This window comes from Arachis duranensis, chromosome 6 (assembly GCF_000817695.3).
Source record: "Arachis duranensis cultivar V14167 chromosome 6, aradu.V14167.gnm2.J7QH, whole genome shotgun sequence".
Lineage (NCBI taxonomy): Eukaryota > Viridiplantae > Streptophyta > Magnoliopsida > Fabales > Fabaceae > Arachis > Arachis duranensis.
This window is the reverse complement of record NC_029777.3, coordinates 107,668,308-107,689,445: the sequence shown is the minus strand read 5'-3', so window position 1 is coordinate 107,689,445 and position 21,138 is coordinate 107,668,308. Positions and strand designations below refer to the sequence as shown.

General features: G+C 29.6%; 3 protein-coding genes across 3 annotated transcripts; 2 read left to right on the top strand and 1 right to left on the bottom strand.

Annotated features, from left to right (window-relative positions):
- Positions 1–1,487: 1,487 nt before the first annotated feature.
- Positions 1,488–6,290, bottom strand: LOC107495442 (uncharacterized). Its single transcript, XM_021125951.2, has 7 exons — positions 6,246–6,290; positions 5,087–5,173; positions 4,502–4,789; positions 4,211–4,372; positions 3,368–3,421; positions 2,820–2,969; positions 1,488–1,871 (listed from the first exon to the last, which is right to left on the bottom strand). The coding sequence occupies exons 1-7, from the start codon at positions 6,288–6,290 to the stop codon at positions 1,488–1,490; spliced, it is 1,170 nt and encodes a 389-aa protein (XP_020981610.1).
- A 2,328-nt stretch (positions 6,291–8,618) lies between these two features.
- LOC107495443 (uncharacterized) lies at positions 8,619–12,999 on the top strand. Its single transcript, XM_052263154.1, has 5 exons — positions 8,619–8,684; positions 9,231–9,284; positions 10,164–10,214; positions 11,866–12,033; positions 12,645–12,999. Exons 1-5 carry the CDS (start codon positions 8,619–8,621, stop codon positions 12,765–12,767), a joined length of 462 nt encoding a protein of 153 aa, XP_052119114.1. The 3' UTR covers positions 12,768–12,999.
- LOC107495444 (glycosyltransferase BC10) lies at positions 12,900–18,085 on the top strand. Its single transcript, XM_016116592.3, has 3 exons — positions 12,900–12,976; positions 15,542–16,025; positions 17,219–18,085. Exons 1-3 carry the CDS (start codon positions 12,900–12,902, stop codon positions 17,855–17,857), a joined length of 1,200 nt encoding a protein of 399 aa, XP_015972078.2. The 3' UTR covers positions 17,858–18,085.
- The last annotated feature ends 3,053 nt before the right edge of the window (positions 18,086–21,138 follow it).

The following is a 21,138-nucleotide window of genomic DNA, read 5'->3' as shown; positions in this document are numbered from 1 at the left end:
AAAACAAACAGCGATTATTAGGAGAAGACTAATTAATAACGGGATAATATATCATATTTATTTACACAATAATAAGAACAAGTTCTGACCTCTGTACAATATTGTTGAGAATTTTCTTATTCCTTCAACAGAGTCACATACCGAAAAGTAAGAGATTATGAAAAATATGATGATTTTGATACATATTTTCACCTATCAACCTACTCGAATATTTCTTTACTTGGATAATCTGATAAAAATGTTTTGAGAGATTATGACCGATTTGTCAAAATTATATATGTAGCACTCTTTAAATAATAATAAGTTTAATTGGTCTGTTTATCTCTAACATTTACTAAGATTTTAATTAATTTGAAAAAAGGACAAATCAATCATTGACTTTTTAGTTCGCAGACATTTAAGTTTATGATAATTTAAAAATACATTTAAATTCATGACCTCTTTAAAATCTGGACATATCGATTCTGAGTCTAATTTGTCCAATTTTAAAAATCCTCTCATGTGTATATCCGTATTAATCAGATCACTACAACGAGTTTGATTTTTTCGTTGAGTCTGACAAACTCAAGTGAACATGAGGGATTGATATGTCTAATTTTTAAAAAGGTCAGAAACTTAAATGTATTTTTAAATCTTCAAAAATTTAAATATTTACGAATCAAAAGGTCAAAGACTTATTTGTCCATTTCTTATTAATTTTTATTGTTTAAAAATTTGTAATAGAGATTTTGTATTAAAAAAAACTCTTACTAATTTGAGTTTTTTTTAGAATAAAATACAATGATACTAGAATATTGAAAATTCTTAACTCTTAAGTCATTCTATATCGAATACAAAACAAATATTTCAAAAGATGTATTTTTTAATAAAATATAATTAAAAAGGATCTAATTAATTTTTTTATCTAATACAAATATTCAATTACAAATTTCTAAACTATAAGGATTTAATTAAAACTTTATTGAGACTATAAATATTTACTGATTAATTAAACCTAAAAAATATTAATATAATCAATTTATGCAGGTTCATCATGTCAAGTTTGAACTTTTCTTTTTCCTTTTTTTCGGTTCTTTTTTACAGCAATTTTTTTCAGTAATGTGATATATATTAAGTACTCGTCAAACTTGAAAGAACCAAAGAAAGTAAAATGTTAATAAGAATGAGTATATAAATTTGCTTAATTTTAAAATATAACATTAAAGGAGGATAACATATATAGCTTGCATTCATCACATTGACCTAATCATATACTTTTTTTTTTTATCAAAGATAGCGAGAAATCCGCGATCTTTAAATAAATATGAGAAGATTATGTTATTTGAGTTATAACTCATTGGCACCTAATCATGTACTTTTACCCACTTGAATAGTATTTAATTTAAGAAATGTATTCTTAGAAGCCCTATAACCTAGAATATGCTTCATATAATGAATTAATTAACTTTAACAACATAATAAATGTCTACAACTATATGAAAAATAAATTAAAGGCACATATAATTATAGTCACTTGAGCCAGGACCACCATAATATAACTCAGGATCTTCAACATAATCCCCAAGAAACCTAACATCATAGCAATTATATTCATCAGAGTAGCGATCAACATATTCAGGAAATTTCAAAGACTCAGAGTTATCATGAATTCTCATCCTTTTGAAGTAGGCAGAGTTGGGTTGTGAGCCAAATTTACCATTGCCCATGTTTGTTTTAGTGTGAGGATAGTGTAAAATCTTAGAGCTATAAACTTCACCACCCCATTCCACAGAATCAGCATTGTAACATAATGTTTCAAATAGCTCTGCTGGCCAATACCCTATGTTTGTCTTCTCTCCATATTGCACCCACCAATTGTTGGTTATAATGTCCTAAATAAATTAAGGAAATTAAATTAATTAACTCGATTAAATAAATAAGAGCAATTTCAGATAATTAACTTTTTTTGAGTTGACATACATCAACTAATTCTTTTAAAATTATTTTGTTTATTTTGAATTATAGATTCTAAATCAAAGACTTTTAAATGTAAATTCTAAATTATAAACTTAAATATTAAAGTTAGATAATATCGACTACGGGTGTTCAAGATCCGATCCAGACCCGTGCTTGCCAAGTTCGACCCCCTCCCCTTCTCTTCCCTCGCCCTTTCGGGTCGGGTCAGGTTATGCTTTGGTCCGTCCGACTCGACCTAAGACTACTTTTTATAATTTAAAATAAAATTAGTAATGTCATATTTTGTTTATACTTTAATTAATATTTTTTTATATTATACGGTATTGTTTTTGTTTCAAAATATTTTATTTTGGTATAAATAGGATATAACATTTATTAAATTTGATTTTCAAAAATAAAATTTTATTATTTTAATATATAAAATTTAAAAAAATTGTATATACCTTTTAGGATCAAATCTGAGGTCTAATTAAATCCGGACAAAAATATACTTGATGACCTTTTACGATTAGATTCGAGGTCTAATTAAATTCTGCCCGTCCCATGAACACCTCTAATGTCAACTAACTAACCATTAATTTTTTATATCTTTTCAATAAATAATATAAAAAAGCATACGAAACTAATTATTAGTTAGTCACTATTAACTAACTTTAGATTTTATAATTTATAATTTAGGATTTATGGTTAAAAATTTATAATTTATGGTCTATATTTAGGATAAATAAAATAATTTTAAAAAATTTGAACGATATTAGCCAAAAAAAGTTAATGCCTAACGTGATTACTTAAATAATATGTAATAGGGATAATAACAAATTAAATTAAAACTAGGGTTTTATTTTGATATAAAGTATTCTGACCTTATAGATGTAAATATTTATATCGTATGGAAGGTCACCGGGAACTGGAATGATTGGATAAATTGCAGCACCTAATGCAATTTCTTTACTAGTTTGAACAAAACCAGGACATGTTAGATCAAAGCAACCCGTTTTGTTTGAACCATCAGCCTGCATTATTATCAATATCACCATCAAATTAAAGGGGAATTAATCCAGATTATTGGAGATAATTCGAAAAGTTTCTGATAATCAATTCGATAAAGTTAGAGTTTCAAAAATTTAAAGATTCAATTAAAATATTAATAAAAGTTTAATTAGATATAATAAAATAATATATTTTTGCAATTGACCAATTTATTGGCTACCAAATTTGCATTGAAGTGAAAAATCCAAATGATTATTTTTAGTTAATTCAATTGAACCGATCAATTCGATTTAGTTCTCAGAATCATGAAAACAAAAACACTGTAATATGCAAAATTCCTATGTGTCTATTTTTCAATTAACATTTATTTATCCTTATATAGAACCCAATAATTAATAATTAATTAAAATTAAATACTTACCGTCCAATATACGAACACACGAGTTTGTCTATCACCATATACACCCGGATTGACCTGTTTTCATTAAAGACAAATAAAAGAATTGAAATTTATTGCTAAAAATGGCTAAAATTAAACACAACATGGTGTATATAACTTTAAAATTAAATTGACGCATGAGGCAGTTAGCATGTTTTAAAAAAATGGCACTTTAGTTGGTGATCATTTATCATGCAAAATTTATTATTCGAACTTTATACGTGCAAGTAATAAGAGAATTAATTAATTGATGTTTCTTCATGTTTCCTATACCAATAATACAAAAGATGTTTGGGTGGAATAAATGCAGATATTTCCCATGAAGGGAAGTGGATTATTTGTCCACGGCAGAACTAGCAAGAGCATTTTATTGAAGAAGGCCAATATATATAAAAAAAAAAAACATCACTATAAAAGAAGAAAGAAATTAAAATTAGGGGACTAGTAAAAATTAAAAAAATTTATACATTAAAAATTTTAATTTGGGAAGCCATTATTCCCCCCTTACTATATAATAATTACCGCCCCTGAATTTGTCCAAACTCATTACTTATGTAAAAAAAATTAAATTAATAAAAAAATAATATCTATTTTAACGATTTAAATTAGAATTAGTTAGAAAAATAATTTATTTCGATAAAAAAATATTATCAAAACTAATTATTATATATTTATATAAATATATATTATTTAATTTATTTTAATGTGTATTTTCATTATTTTGTATTATAACGTATCTTTTATATTAATGACTGATTTTGATAACAGATTTTGGTGTAGATGTTAATTGGGATAATATGTTTGTGTTATGAATGAATGAATTACCGCCCATCCAGATTGAACAGATTCAAAGTGCTGATAAGAGCCAGTGAGGAGAGAAATCTGTGCAGTGCTGAATTCATCATCTTTCTCAACAAATGGCCAGCATACATTTATGTCTGCTTTTGCTCCCAAGTACCTGAACCCTACTGCGAACAATATTGCCTTCTGTATTTATGCATCATGCATGATTATATATATAATTTAAATTTAATTAAATAACTATATAAAATATTTTACACTAATATTATCAATATATTAAAATTAAAATGTATATAGTATTTGTAATAGACTCACAGAGTGATTTCTTAGTGGTACATAGGAGTCAAGATTCTCATGAACTTGTCTAGTGGGAGAGAAGCTAGGTTTCTTCCTTCCATATTCTTCAATTGAAGGAGCCTTAAGCATGTCATTCTTTCTTATTCTTCTAATAGGTATTGTTCCTTCTGGACATGTTCCACTTTTCTTCCATATTTGGGAAGTTAACACCCTCAATGATAATGAATCTTCAGCATCCTTTGTTTTGCTTCTACTTTTGCTCCATTCAATAGGTTCCTTCTTTGCTGAATTTTTAGTGGGAGCCATCTGATTAATAAGTAAAAAAATGTACTAATTAGTAGGTAATGTAATGCACCAAGGATGTGATTATTTCAGAATTTTTTTAATAACTAAAAAGCACATTCATTTCCATTGAGGAATTAAAAAAAATTAAAAAAAAAATTAGACTTTTTTATAATTTTAACTACATAAAAGTCGCTGGAAAGTTTAATTATTCTGTCGGCCGTTATAATTCGTATACTATATCAAAATTTTCAGTTAGAACCTTACTAATATTTTTTTAAATAATTAATTATAAACAAATTATATATTACATATAGTGACCTGGATTTTGTGATCTTTCAAAGCAGGGTGATCAAAAGCTGGCTGCTTATTAAGGTCAATGCAATCAATAATATCCCCATCTTCACTCTACAATTATTAGTCATGCAATACATGTTAGTGAGATTAGCACCAAAATATTAGTAATAAGCATCTTGCCTAAAAACAACTTAAAAATGTTGAGAAACTTAACAAAGTAACTAATTACCTATTTTTTAATGTAAATGCTATAGAGGATTATTTGATTAATCATGACTAACATATGAAAAGCATGTACTAGTTTTTCTTCTAACGATCACATGCAATATATAATTAAATAATTAATTTGAAGAGTATAAAAATAATTATTATTAATTAGTAAATATTTTTTTTTTTACCTTGATGGTTTTCAAGGAGTGCCTTCTAAGATGTCTCAATTTGTTCTCAACTTCCAAAACCTTCTGTTTGGAGAATGCACCACCATGGTTTACAAAACCTTGAGCTATGATTGCTAGACCCAACAATAAAAAGATGAAAATTATTTTGGAATAATCCATCAAGATTTAATTTGATAAAAGATTATCTGTATATATTATTTATTGGTGATTATATTATCTGAGACAATATAATTGAAATGGAAGACAAGGATATGATTTGGGGTTTGAAAACATATGTGTTATGTGCCATTAATTATTATTATTTATTGGAAACATATATATAGATATGAACTAACCAGAAATAAGACATTATTGCTTAACAATATAATGAGTGAGTAGTCAGTGATGACTGCATGATTTACCATCTAAATATGTCATTCAACTTTTGTTTTATGATGATTTTAATTGGATCTTTGGCATGAAAAGCATGCTTCATTTATCAGGTACCTCCTTTTTAGTCTTTACTCATTTGTCAAGTTAAAAGAAAATTGCAAATATTTAAATTAGATATAATGGATAATTTAAAAAATATTTTTATTTTTCATCATATTTTAGGAATCCAGTATCTTCATAAATAATATGATTTAAGAAGATTGAGTATCAATTCATTAATATATATAGAACGATATATATTATTCCTTTTTTCATTATTCATAATTTCAAACTTGAAATATGTACATGAAGTTGAAATCATGGTAATGGAAGGAATAAACAGATATCATAATTACTTTAACTTTTGAACTTACATGCACAAAAGCCATAATCTTTGCAATGTATACAAACATGTTCATAGTTGTAGAGTTTTACCTCGTCTAAAGATAATTAACTAGCTAAGTATATGGCATATTTATTTAGTTATGGTTTAAATTATTTCATAGGTCCTTATAGTTTCCAAATTTTTAAATTAGGTATATATATATATATATATTTTTTAATTAGGTCTTATACCAAATTAAATTTTGTAGGTAAGTTTTTATTGTGATAAAAATATTAAAATTAACAGAATATTTTGTTAAACTATATAAAATATTCAGTCAAGTATTAGACATATTCGTTTTGTTTAATGAAATATTCCGTTAATTTTAACGTTTTTGTCACGATAGAGACTTAATTATAAAATCTAATATAGTACAGGTCTACAAAAGAACAAATATTTTTTAAAAGAATTTTATAATGGTTTTATATCTTTTATTTTAAGAAAAATTAAATACTAAGTAAATTTTTGATACAATTTTGAAGATAGTCTATATTTTTAAGTAGCTAGTTAATTGTTTATATTAAATTTAAGGACAATTCACTTCATTAAACCAAATACATATCAATATTACTTGAATATCTCAAATAAAAAAAATCAACATAAAAGTCTCGAAACATATTTATATATAAATCGAATTAATTAATATTTTGTATTATTAGTGATAGATAATAGCTATTTTTATGTGGAATTTAAATATTATAAATTTTAATATTTTGTGTTATTAGTCATTATAAGATTATATGTTAATGTTTTATGTTCAAAATGCATAAGACTTTATACTAATGCATAATATTGTATTATTTGTATTGATTTAAATATTTGGTGTTATTAGACAATATTAGTATTAATTATGATTATGCTTTAATTTTAGAGAAAAGGTTTGTTCTTATTATATTTTTGTAAATGAATTTTACTAAGTGAATTGTGAAATAATGGTGGGAGATTATGTGATTTTTACATGCTTAGACCCGATTTTTATCCAGATTTCACTCGTCCCGAAAGTGCGTAAGTTTCATCGGATTAGGATCGAGTTAAAGTCTAAAAATTAGGCCCGATCTATATTTTGAGTCAGATTTAAATTAAGCTAAATTCAATGTAGCCCGGCCCATGTACACTCCTAATAAAAAAAATTTAGTATTTACTTTATTTAATAAAAAATAAATATAAATATACACTAAAAATAAATTGAATAACAATATATTTATAGTTTTATACAAAAATATTAAAGACCAATAAAATTAATTTTTTTTGTCATTACTTAATTATAAATTTAATTTTTTAATTTAATAATCTATTACTTTGGTTGTAATCTTCCATTAAATGAGCTAATACAGTTTGCCCCTATTTACCGTATAATTTTATTCATGCATTCTGTTTGATTAAATGAGTAGAAGACATGTGAGAGGCCCCATTAAGGAGGGTTACCGGATAGATGATAGTCTTAATAGCTAGAGATAGAGGGGGAACAGTGACTAGAAGGCCAGAGCCCATTAGCCCAGTATTTTTAGGCCAATTAAGGGTTGTTGGAGATTTATTTATTTAGTTACTAATTAGCAATATAAATAAGGGCATCAGTGAACTAACAAATTATGAATTCTATGAATTCCTATGGAGTTGGCATGGTACTTGACTCAAAAATGTTGTATCACTCTGATCGTAATGGTTTTAATATCGACAAGATTTGACTAGCACTGATGTCATCTAGTCGGACAAACTTTGCTGTTGATTTTTTATGACTATAGTCTCCATTGAATTCATTTCAATAAGATTGATTTGAATGAGTGCACCACTGGAGAACAAATGATATGTAGCTCTGGTATTTTTGAACTGTGAAGTTATGCTGCGCTCTGGAACACGAAGAATATGCAACTCTGGTGTCTCTGAAGTTATCTATCTAAATAGTTTCTTGCATGTGGTTGTAGACTCGATGAGTACTGGAATTTTCATGTTTATTGACTTGACAACTTCGAAGTATATATATATATATATATAAGCTCGTGTTTAGTTTAAGAGTTAAGACTGAGAGGAATTTTATTTCATTTAGCCTTATCCCAGAAAGTTTCCTTGGACTTGGTTCTTCGATTACGCTCCGAAGGTACAATTAATCACTCTTCAGCTCTTGTTATTTTTGTTAACTGTGTTTTTAGATGATTCAATTCAACAAAAATAGATCAACTCTTGTTATTTTTGCATGGCCAAATTTGTAACCTGTGCTACCCAGCAATTACTTTGGTTGTAATCTTCCATTAAATGAGCTAATACAGTTTGCCCCTATTTACCGTATAATTTTATTCATGCATTCTGTTTGATTAAATGAGTAGAAGACATGTGAGAGGCCCCATTAAGGAGGGTTACCGGATAGATGATAGTCTTAATAGCTAGAGATAGAGGGGGAACAGTGACTAGAAGGCCAGAGCCCATTAGCCCAGTATTTTTAGGCCAATTAAGGGTTGTTGGAGATTTATTTATTTAGTTACTAATTAGCAATATAAATAAGGGCATCAGTGAACTAACAAATTATGAATTCTATGAATTCCTATGGAGTTGGCATGGTACTTGACTCAAAAATGTTGTATCACTCTGATCGTAATGGTTTTAATATCGACAAGATTTGACTAGCACTGATGTCATCTAGTCGGACAAACTTTGCTGTTGATTTTTTATGACTATAGTCTCCATTGAATTCATTTCAATAAGATTGATTTGAATGAGTGCACCACTGGAGAACAAATGATATGTAGCTCTGGTATTTTTGAACTGTGAAGTTATGCTGCGCTCTGGAACACGAAGAATATGCAACTCTGGTGTCTCTGAAGTTATCTATCTAAATAGTTTCTTGCATGTGGTTGTAGACTCGATGAGTACTGGAATTTTCATGTTTATTGACTTGACAACTTCGAAGTATATATATATATATATATAAGCTCTTTTTTAGTTTAAGAGTTAAGACTGAGAGGAATTTTGTTTCATTTAGCCTTATCACAGAAAGTTTCCTTGGACTAGGATCCTCAATTACACTCAGAAGAAGGTACAATTAATCACTCTTCAGCTCTTGTTATTTTTGTTAACTGTGTTTTTAGATGATTCAATTCAACAAAAATAGATCAACTCTTGTTATTTTTGCATGGCCAAATTTGTAACCTGTGCTACCCAGCAATTACTTTGGTTGTAATCTTCCATTAAATGAGCTAATACAGTTTGCCCCTATTTACCGTATAATTTTATTCATGCATTCTGTTTGATTAAATGGGTAGAAGACATGTGAGAGGCCCCATTAAGGAGGGTTACCGGATAGATGATAGTCTTAATAGCTAGAGATAGAGGGGGAACTGTGACTAGAAGGCCAGAGCCCATTAGCCCAGTAGTTTTGGGCCAATTAAGGGTTGTTAGGGATTTATTTATTTAGTTACTAATTATCAATATAAATAAGGCATCAGTGAACTAACAAATTATGAATTCTATGAATTCCTATGGAGTTGGCATGGTACTTGACTCAAAAATGTTGTATCACTCTGATCGTAATGGTTTTAATATTGACAAGATTTGACTAGCACTGATGTCATCTAGTAGAACAAAACTTTGCTGTTGGTTTTTTATGACTATAGTCTCCATTGAATTCATTTCAATAAGATTGATTTGAATGAGTGCACCACTGGAGAACAAATGATATGTAGCTCTGGTATTTTTGAACCGTGAAGTTATGCTGCGCTCTGGAACACGAAGAATATGCAACTCTGGTGTCTCTGAAGTTATCTATCTAAATAGTTTCTTGCATGTGGTTGTAGACTCGATGAGTACTGGAATTTTCATGTTTATTGACTTGACAACTTCGAAGTATATATATATATATATATAAGCTCGTGTTTAGTTTAAGAGTTAAGACTGAGAGGAATTTTATTTCATTTAGCCTTATCCCAGAAAGTTTCCTTGGACTTGGTTCTTCGATTACGCTCCGAAGGTACAATTAATCACTCTTCAGCTCTTGTTATTTTTGTTAACTGTGTTTTTAGATGATTCAGTTCAACAAAAATAGATCAACTCTTGTTATTTTTGCATGGCCAAATTTGTAACCTGTGCTACCCAGCAATTACTTTGGTTGTAATCTTCCATTAAATGAGCTAATACAGTTTGCCCCTATTTACCGTATAATTTTATTCATGCATTCTGTTTGATTAAATGAGTAGAAGACATGTGAGAGGCCCCATTAAGGAGGGTTACCGGATAGATGATAGTCTTAATAGCTAGAGATAGAGGGGGAACAGTGACTAGAAGGCCAGAGCCCATTAGCCCAGTATTTTTAGGCCAATTAAGGGTTGTTGGAGATTTATTTATTTAGTTACTAATTAGCAATATAAATAAGGGCATCAGTGAACTAACAAATTATGAATTCTATGAATTCCTATGGAGTTGGCATGGTACTTGACTCAAAAATGTTGTATCACTCTGATCGTAATGGTTTTAATATCAACAAGATTTGACTAGCACTGATGTCATCTAGTTGAACAAAACTTTGCTGTTGATTTTTTATGACTATAGTCTCCATTGAATTCATTTCAATAAGATTGATTTGAATGAGTGCACCACTGGAGAACAAATGATATGTAGCTCTGGTATTTTTGAACTGTGAAGTTATGCTGCGCTCTGGAACACGAAGAATATGCAACTCTGGTGTCTCTGAAGTTATCTATCTAAATAGTTTCTTGCATGTGGTTGTAGACTCGATGAGTACTGGAATTTTCATGTTTATTGACTTGACAACTTCGAAGTATATATATATATATATATAAGCTCGTTTTTAGTTTAAGAGTTAAGACTGAGAGGAATTTTGTTTCATTTAGCCTTATCCCAGAATTTTTCCTTGCCCTAGGATCCTCAATTACGTTCGGAAGGTACAATTAATCACTCTTCAGCTCTTTATTTTTGTTAACTGTGTTTTTAGATGATTCAATTCAACAAAATAGATCAACTCTTGTTATTTTTGCATGACCAAATTTGTAACCTGTGCTACCCAGCAATTACTTTGGTTGTAATCTTCCATTAAATGAGCTAATACAGTTTGCCCCTATTTACCGTATAATTTTATTCATGCTTTCTGTTTGATTAAATGTGTAGAAGACATGTGAGAGGCCCCATTAAGGAGGTTTACAGGATAGACAATAGTCTTAATAGCTAGAGATAGAGGGGGAACTTTGACTAGAAGGCCAGAGCCCATTAGCCCAGTAGTTTTAGGCCAATTAAGGGTTGTTAGGGATTTATTTATTTAGTTAGTAATTAGCAATATAAATAAGGGCAGTAATGAACTAACAAATTATGAATTCTTATGGAGTTGGCATGGTACTTGACTCAAAAATGTTGTATCACTCTGATCGTAATGGTTTTAATATCGACAAGATTTGACTAGCACTGATGTCATCTAGTCGGACAAACTTTGCTGTTGATTTTTGATGGCTATAGTCTCCATTGAATTCATTTCAATAAGATTGATTTGAATGAGTGCACCACTGGAGAACAAATGATATGTAGCTCTGGTATTTTTACTTGGCATGCAGTGCAAATTCTGAGTGGAATTCTATTTCATTTAGCACCTCTAACTTTTACTTGGCATGCAGTGCAAATTCTGTGGCAGGGATGGTACAGTGGCAATGATTGAAGGAAGAGGCCAACCTCTTACTCATTCACAAAGTCAGTCAGGGAAGTATGCTCCATTGATGTTGTTTGACTGTAGGGGATATGAGCCGGTGGATTTTGTATTTGCTGATGGATGGAAAGCTGAGTCGGTGAGTCTCCTTATTGTTGCTCATTGTTTTCTAAGTGTGGTATACTATGTGTGATTTCCTATTATAGTTCAGTGTTGCTGATATATCAACTAAATACTGCAATTAGCTCATACAGCTTTTCTCTAAGGTGGTAAAAGTGAACATTATCAGGGTTTATGTTTACTGTTGAAAACTAGATATACGTTATCCCTTATGCTTGAAAATTACTTAAGAACTCAAAACTTGCATGAATATTAATTTTTGTGCTGAAACAAAAGTAATAATTATAAGCAATAATGATTAGGTTCAAAATAAATTTATAGTGAGAGCCAGACCCCCTTTCATGCAAAGTTGTACTAGTTGATCATTTTCCCCTGATGCGGAAATATCTATCTTCACTTCCTTAGGTATTGGCTTTGTCATCTTGTTTTTTCATCCAAATCATTTTGGATATGTTATTTCTGATTTCATGATTGTTGAGATTATCAGCAAATTCTGTAATCCTTCATCTGATTTTCATTGTTTACTTGAGGTTTTGACTTTTGACATGCTTCATATTTTTTGACAACATAAATTTTCCACGTTTGTGCCTATTTTGTATTTTTCGAATAATGCAAGTTGTACCTTTGTAGCTGGAGGGAACCAGATTTGAAAATATTGACTTGTCAAGTGGAGACTTCGCCGATTATGATGAGAAAGGAGAGTGCCCTGTCACGATATCCAATCTTCGCTCCACTTTTGAGGTGGTGAAGTAGAGTAAACTAGTTTGCTGTTTGCTCATTTCCGGGTACATAAAATCGACCGTTCCATGTTTTACCTTTTAAGCTCACCTTTGGTTGTAATTAGGCACTGTATTCGTGAGAACCTTAAAACTATACATGTTAACCATGATGTATTTGGAGGGGGGAGAAACAGCTTCCTATTTCCAAGTGATCGATGTGAAGCACATTTTATTTCATATTTGGTAAGTTGCGTTATGTTGATTGATGTCTTTGTCTAATCTGAATTACCTTCTTAATGATGAGAACCTCTGAGACACCTCTTATGCCATAACCCCTGTGGTGGTTGATAATTCAAAGTATCTGCATGTTTTCCACTCCCATTTTGACACACAGAAATCAAATGTGGTGCGTTTTCTGTTTTCATGAATAAAAATCTTTGAATGGCTCCCAAGTGTATTGTATGCTTATTCTATATTTCCATCTGAAGATCTCATTATTGTCTTGCTATCTTCTAATATTCACAAACTAGGTATTCTATTCTGAATTTTTCCATTATCTCCCACTTTCCCTTTTTCCTGTTTCTAATACTCCACATCTTTTTTTTATAGCTTTATATTGCTGGAATAAATTTTGAAAATATTAACAAATCAATTTCAATGCTTTTAACATTTTTAATTGATATTCACTTTGGAGGATAAGTCTGACTGATATATCATTTCAAAAAATCCAGAAGAATAAGATGACGGTAGAGTGAAAAATACTAATTAATTTGATGATATTAAAACGATAATAAAAATTAAAATAAATTTAACTCTGTTTGATTTCTAGGTTTTAACGCTCTCATGTTTTTTGGTAGAAGTCTTTTTTATTTTAAGTGAAATAACGCGCTCAATATAATTATTCACTTGTGTTTTTGTAGTAAGATGCTGCATTCTTTATTTAAATGTTTTTTGTGGTTTTAGGTTAAACTAATATTAGTTGTGAATAATACATCTCTAGTTTTTTTAATTAAAAAAATGATTAGTAAACTGCCAAAATCGATTTGATTTAGAGTTTTGCTAACATATATTTTGTTATATATATTAAATATATTATCTATTTTTTTCACCAAATATATATAATAAATGCATTAAAAAAATTAAATTCTATATGTTTTTGTGTTAGGTAAACAATGAGCATCTTGAACAATATGAACAATTACTAATCAAATAAAAATATACTATGCTCTAATTTAATGTTATTAATTAAATTTAAAATTAATTTATTTTTTTAACCATATTAATTCACATAGTTCAAAAATGTTGTTAGTTATTTATATTTTTTCTTCGTAATAATATCCGGAGCCAAACCCTTGTGTTTTATAGCGTCCCCACACCCCACTCCAAACTGGGGGAAAGAAGAATTGACATAGACAGCAGCCAACAATAATGGAATTGTTGCCATGGGCCACGGCAGCTTCTGCAGTCAAGCATGTTTGTCTTTGCCTTGGTAAAATAAAGAACACTATTCACACTTAAATAAGGAAAAGTTGGTGTATTTTGCATTAAGCCATTAAGAATTTCACTTTTTATGAAAACTAATTTGATTCATAGAGTTATGATATTACTTGAAGACTCACTTTGGACAAATTAAGTTTCCCCTAACCCGTGCTAACTTTTTCGTTGGTTCTGGCTAATCTATCAATCACTAATTCAATTAATCTCCTAACTTTTCAAAAACAAGAGGTATATTATGCTAACTTATTTAATAATGAGTACGTTTCTTAACACATTTTTATCATATGTAGTATTATCATTCAGCGACAAAATGCTAACAATATGTGAAATTACAACTAATTAAAAGGTATAGCTAGAATAATATAATTAGTAATTTTAGCATTAAAAGAAGTATATATATGTTTCGAAATTGTAACAACCATTTTACAACTAAATATTTAATTTAAATGGTGGTCAGACTATCGACTTAGCCTAATCGAAAGGGTTAAACCAATTTATACTCCTATTTTATTTTATTTTATTATCTCGTCTTTTAAGACCGTTCGAATTAGCATCCTTCTAGAATTAATTCACATTCAAAGCCTCAAAGGGATTTAATTCAATAAATATAATAAGCATTTAAAATTTCTAGGAATTTTCATGCTCTAAGAATCCCACATTATACGGCAGCCATCTAAGATGAAAAATGGAATGTGAAAAGTACAGTGTCTGACTTTAATGAAGGTTGGCCATTTGGGTTTGACAAATAACAACGTGACACATTTCATTCATTTGTGCCAAACTCCAAAATAACACACTCCTCTTCATGCTTCATACCCAACAACCTTTGACTCTGTTTCTGTGCATACCAAACACAAATGCCATTCATCATAGATATGCATAGATTGCTTTACATCATTGTTAGTTACTCGCGCCACTACTGCTTCTTCTTATTTCAAAGTCCTTTTTAATTTCAGTTTCTAGTTTTCTGCATAACCCCTTTAATTCTGTTTGATCCCAATTATACAATCAGTAATAAAATAGTAAAAATCCCCAATTTTGCCTTCAATCATTGATAAAGTTCATGTTTTTATAACTACCCATGTGCCCATATTGATGATCTTCACTCTTCACTACATCACATGTTCAAGGCTTGATTTTTGGCGCAGTCTATGGTATTGGTACCCCCTATTAGATAGATCTATAGCGGTTTTATTATAGCTCATGGTGATTATTGCTGTGCCATAACCTTTCAATTCATGCTTTGAAAATAACAACCATATCATAGATTTTTTTTCTCCCCTTCATTTTGATGCCTTTATTTATATTCAGTGATGATGCTGTGCAAGTAAAAGGGTTACCTATAACGTTGTTGAGGGTGCTTATTTTGTTTGTTACAATCTGTGCTGTTTTCTCAGTTATTAGCATATATACACTCAAGCATTTTGGGATTGAGAGTGTTGTCACAACAACAGTGATGAAATCTAGTTTTCAGCCATGTCGTGGGGAACAGGATAGGTTGTTAGACTTGGAAGATTGGATTCGGCCTAATTCAAATCCAATCCACAATATGAGTGACAAAGAATTGCTTTGGAGAGCTTCATTTGGTTCTAGGATCAAGGATTACCCTTTTAAAAGGGTTCCTAAGGTTGCATTTATGTTCCTTACCAAGGGACCATTGCCATTAGCACCTCTTTGGGAGAGGTTTTTCAAAGGAAATGAGAGGCTTTATTCGATATATGTCCATTCGCTGCCATCGTTTCAGCCTCAGTTCAGTCGTTCTTCTGTTTTTTATAACAGGCAAATCCCTAGCAAGGTATGCTGATATTGATCCTCTTATGGTACACATAGTTTGTTGATTTAAATTTCATTTGTGGATTACTTAATTTATCCCTTAATCCTTAATTGATACCAGTTTAGTTGTTTAGATTGTTTGTTCATCAATTACATGCTTGAAGAGAATTTAGTGTTTTCATAATCCTGGCTTCTGGTGTTAGTACTGTTTTGCTTTTCGTTTTCGCTATGTTGTAGATTTAGGTGCAACAGAGTTGAGTAACAAAAATCAGCAGTTTCTTGATGAAAATGCAGCAATTTTTTTCTTCTTCAAAATTATTAGTGATTAGTCTGGAAGATGAGTTTGAGGGGAGGTGTGGCTGTAATCTGCAATTACTTATTCTCTGTTTCGTTTCGTAGTTCTTATAAGAGATATTTGTTGCCATGATTAAGATAGACATGTGTTAGATTCTTCTGATGCATATTCTTAATGAGGAGTTTTTAAGGACAAATGGTTTTAGAGTTTAAGTTGCTATGTATAAGATAATAAGAACAAGATTGATTCTGTAGTACTTTGGGCTCGAAACATGGACATTATCTAAGCTTACTTGATCATATGCTAAAATCTAGTTTATGATCATACTCCAATCGAAGCTATAAAAATTCTAATACCATTATAGATCAGCTGTCTAAACGACGCAAACCTTTAGTCAAAAGTATGAGGTTGGTTCTTTGTCTCTCCAACAAGGTTGAAGAGTTTCTGTATTTGATTAATTATGGATAAATGTTCCCCTGAATCTAAGACTACGAACTATGGATTAGTTTAGCAAATTGGTAATCATGATTTGTGCTCTCTTTAGGAAGTGGTTGCATCAATCAGTTTTCCTAAGGTTTTTAACCATAGATTAAGGTTGTGTGAATTTACATAATTTGTGCTCAGCCATATTATAAGGATCATTCTTAGTGTATGTTTGGCCAGGAGGGAAAAAATCGGATTGAAATTTTCATGGACGAGCTTTATGTGTAATTTTAGTTATTTTACACATTCGAATCATTCATGAAAAGTTTTCGCCCCCTTCTTTACCTCCGGCCAAACACACCCTTACAAAAGAAATGATTATGCCTGATAAACTGGAGACTTGGCTGCATTTCAGAGTTGAGGTTATTCCTGTGTCGCTTTCGTGCTTAAACTCGTTCGAATATTGAAAATACATGAATTTCTCTTTTCTCCTGCAGGTTGCTGAGTGGGGAAGGATGAGCATGTGTGACGCCGAAAGAAGACTACTTGCCAATGCATTGCTTGACATCTACAATGAGCGGTTTGTTCTTCTATCCGAATCATGCATTCCTCTCTACAATTTCAGTTTCGTCTACAATTATATCATGGAATCCAAGCACAGCTTCATGAGTGTGTTTGATGATCCTGGACCTTATGGAAGGGGACGCTACCGGAATGAAATGGCCCCTCTTGTGAACATAACACAGTGGCGTAAAGGCTCTCAATGGTTTGAAGTGAATCGAAAGATTGCCACCAGCATTGTTGAAGACACGAGATATTATCCGATTTTCGAAAAGTATTGTAGACCAGCTTGTTATGTTGATGAGCACTATTTTCCAACCATGCTGAGCATTGAAGCAGGGAATGCATTGGCTAATCGGAGCTTAACCTGGGTGGACTGGTCCCGGGGTGGCGCGCACCCGGCTAGTTTTGGAAAATCAGACATCAGAGAAGAGTTTATCGTTAGAATTCGCAGTCGTCATCATTGCAAATACAATGAAAGGAACTCCACAGTTTGTGTTCTTTTTGCAAGAAAATTTTCTCCTAGTTCTTTGAAACCTTTGTTGGATATGGATTCAAGGGTCTTAGGCTTCTAACACTTGATATTTTTCACTTTCAATTGAAACTATAGGAAAGATATACATGTAGAATAATAATAATAATATAAAGTCTTTTGAAGCTTAGCTTATAGCTTAGTAAATCATATGGCTATGGTGATTGGTGGGTTTCTTGTTCACCATTTTAGACATTTTTTGATGTACAAAGTATATGATTAGCCATTGTCCTTAAAAATTTACATAATGATTGAATCTTGATCTTCATAATTTGTTTGTGAATTTGCAACTCTTTACATACACTAATCTCTTGAAATGTAGCCTCTATGACACTCAACCACTTTGTAATTTAAAAAAAAAAATTAAGGGAATTAATAGTAGCTTCCAAGGCTTTTTATATGTTCTAGAAGCATCCTACTTCAACAAAAAGGACCAAACAAAAAATCATCATATTACATATATAAAAAGAATAAATTACCATTTATATCTATAAAAGATACAGACGCTGACAAATGTATCCATATAAAAATAAAACGACAATTGTAACTACAGAAGATGGCTTCCGTCCAATTACGTAACCAACGTCTGGGTACTCTTGGTACAAGTGGTTACAATTGTTGTTTTATTTTTATATGGGTACATTTGTCGGTATCTATATCTTTGATGGGTACAAATAGTAATTTATTCTATATAAAAAAAATTTCAGTTATCAATTATTACACGTATAAAATATATGTTAAAATATAAAATATACATTAAAAATGTACGAAACAACACATGTAAATATATATATATATAATGAAATGACTGGTTTTGTGGATTTTTTTATTAACTCAGAGTATTTTTGAATAAGAAACTAAAAGGTGCAGATAATATTTTTATGAAGAAACCACACTGTGATATAAACATCCAAGAAAAAAATTGAAAGGAAGAAGAATGGCCAAGAGAAAATGGATAGCAAGGACACTGAATACCATATACTCATCTATCTCTATCTAGTTTTTGTTTCTTTCTTTTTACTTGGAAAATTAATTTTAGAACATCTCAAAAATATGAGTAGAATTTTGAAATGTTACATTTTCTAGAACTACTTTGGCTATAAAATAAACTTGTGATAATAAGGCTAGAATATCAATTTAGACCTAAGAAAAATAAATAGTGCATTTGAATACTTGTGATATCAAACAAGTCTTCAAAGATTTGAAGGTATCATAGAACATTAAAAATAAAAATAAAAAAACTAGGAGTTCAACCATCTTAATTTATTTCAAGTTGACCCATCTAAGCTAACATTATGAACTTAGTCCTGTATATGTTAAAAAAAAAAAAAACTTTGGCCAAATTTATAGATTCATAATAATGAAAGAGTAATGATATATTATCTTAAAAATATTCTTGCGTGTCCTCTAATTAATAAGCTTATCAATATGTTGGTAGATTTATGCTCAAATTGATGAGACACCTAACAATAACATTGTTGCAGAAATCTAGCCAACAATATTGGATGCAATTAAGGATGGCATTAGTTTGCGTTTTTATTTTTATTTTTTTTTAGTATTTTTAGTTTTTAAAACTTACGTAAAAAAAAATGTAAACATGAAATAAAAATATAAGTTTGAATTTTTTTTTATAAAATCCCGAAATAAAAAAAAGGACTAAAAAAGAGAATTTTTATTATTTTGCTTAATTAATTATTTATTTATTTATCAATTCATTAATGTGACAGATTTTTCTGATTTCAATAACCTGACTATTAGCCATGTCCATTAGAACAAGTTGAATTGAACAATTTCCCCTATTTCAAAGAGCTTAAAGAGTTTCTTTCTTCCTCTTTGTGAATTATCAGAGAAAGAGATTAATCTGTTTAGTGTAGTTAGCTATATTTTTCTAACAAAAATATTTGTTAACAAGAAAAAAATAATTAAAAATAGCTCAAATTTACTTTATTTGATATTTATTAATTATTATAATAATTAATAATTATTAAATAATATAAATTTTGACTTTTTTTTTTGTCTCCTTAGCATTATCATTTTTTTAATTAGTATTCTTTATGGGAATACCTCTTTGGATCTATGCTAACGTTTATTGTTACATGCACTAATGGTGCATTGAAATCAAATCAATAATATAATTTAGAACATTTCAAAATTTCTTTTGTTTTTTTTCTCTTGGCTTCCGATAATTTCTAAAACAAAGTCAATTATGTTCCTTTGGACTCATTGATAGACATAACCTTGAATTTGCAATTTCATTGGAAACCCCGTTCTTATTAGAAGTTAGTTGAATTTTTCTTTGGTCTTATTTTGCGATAGCACTATTTTCTTACTATGCTGATTGATGAATCATTCAACTTAGCAATTAGTAGAACTATACAATACAATAGTTCTTGAATGCATGACCACCAATTTATTTCCGTTAAAAATTGCTATGCAAACTTTGTAGCATATGGATTCAAAGGTTATATATGAGGATTTGACAAATACTATTACTTTTCATTGTGATTACAAGGAAAATGTATGTGTAGAATAAAAGGTTTCAATTATTTTACTTATATAAAAAAACAATTATTAAATTAGTTATTATATATAATATATATCAAAATATAAAATATACATTTAATAATATTTTTAGTGACTGATTTTTCATATATACATAAATTTTCTATAAAATTTTAGGAACTAGCTTAATAAATTATATGGTAATTTTCATTCATCTTCCTTAAAGGGAAAAAATAAAAAACCCTTATTTTAAGAAAATTGATTTGAAGCAAAAGTAACCATATATATACGCCATAGGCCTATGGGCTTTGTCTTTGACCTTAAAATATGATGAGAATATTAACAAGATTAATTAAAGGTGGATATGTGTATATTGAACATTTTTAAGTTTTTAACCATTTTCAGAAAGACAATTTTGATCCGTGGAGAATGGTTCATAGACCTACCCTTCTTTGGTCAACTACTCATGCCAACCAAATTTGATAATCCATTATTATTCACTATTCCATTTTAATATGGGTTCATTATTTATTCGGAGAAAAAAAAAACTTAAATATAGTCTCAACCAAATTTATTAAAAGAAATGTGTAGATATGGGTGGAATTAGGTAAAGTCTGGCAGATTTTGCTCTTAACATGTCTATAATGTAATTAATTGATATGGACCTGGGTTGCAATAATGCAATCTGCTATAAACTCTTTTTAAAATATTAAGCCTGATTTGTTATTTAATCTGGTCTGGTCTAAAGTTTGTTAAAAGATTTATTAATTTTTTATAAAAATAAAAATATTATTTAAAAATATTTTTTAATAAAAAAATTTA

Coding starts and splice junctions, on each gene's coding strand:
- LOC107495442 (XM_021125951.2), bottom strand. CDS start 6,290: ATGAACATGTTTGTATACATTGCAAAGATTATGGCTTTTGTGCAT. Junction 4,373..4,501: donor TACCACTAAGAAATCACTCT/GTGAGTCTATTA, acceptor GCATAAATACAG/AAGGCAATATTGTTCGCAGT. Junction 1,872..2,819: donor TAAATATTTACATCTATAAG/GTCAGAATACTT, acceptor TAATTTATTTAG/GACATTATAACCAACAATTG.
- LOC107495443 (XM_052263154.1), top strand. CDS start 8,619: ATGATAGTCTTAATAGCTAGAGATAGAGGGGGAACAGTGACTAGAAGG. Junction 8,685..9,230: donor GGCCAGAGCCCATTAGCCCA/GTATTTTTAGGC, acceptor TGTTTCATTTAG/CCTTATCACAGAAAGTTTCC. Junction 12,034..12,644: donor ATGGATGGAAAGCTGAGTCG/GTGAGTCTCCTT, acceptor GTACCTTTGTAG/CTGGAGGGAACCAGATTTGA.
- LOC107495444 (XM_016116592.3), top strand. CDS start 12,900: ATGATGTATTTGGAGGGGGGAGAAACAGCTTCCTATTTCCAAGTGATC. Junction 12,977..15,541: donor CACATTTTATTTCATATTTG/GTAAGTTGCGTT, acceptor ATTTATATTCAG/TGATGATGCTGTGCAAGTAA. Junction 16,026..17,218: donor ACAGGCAAATCCCTAGCAAG/GTATGCTGATAT, acceptor TTTCTCCTGCAG/GTTGCTGAGTGGGGAAGGAT.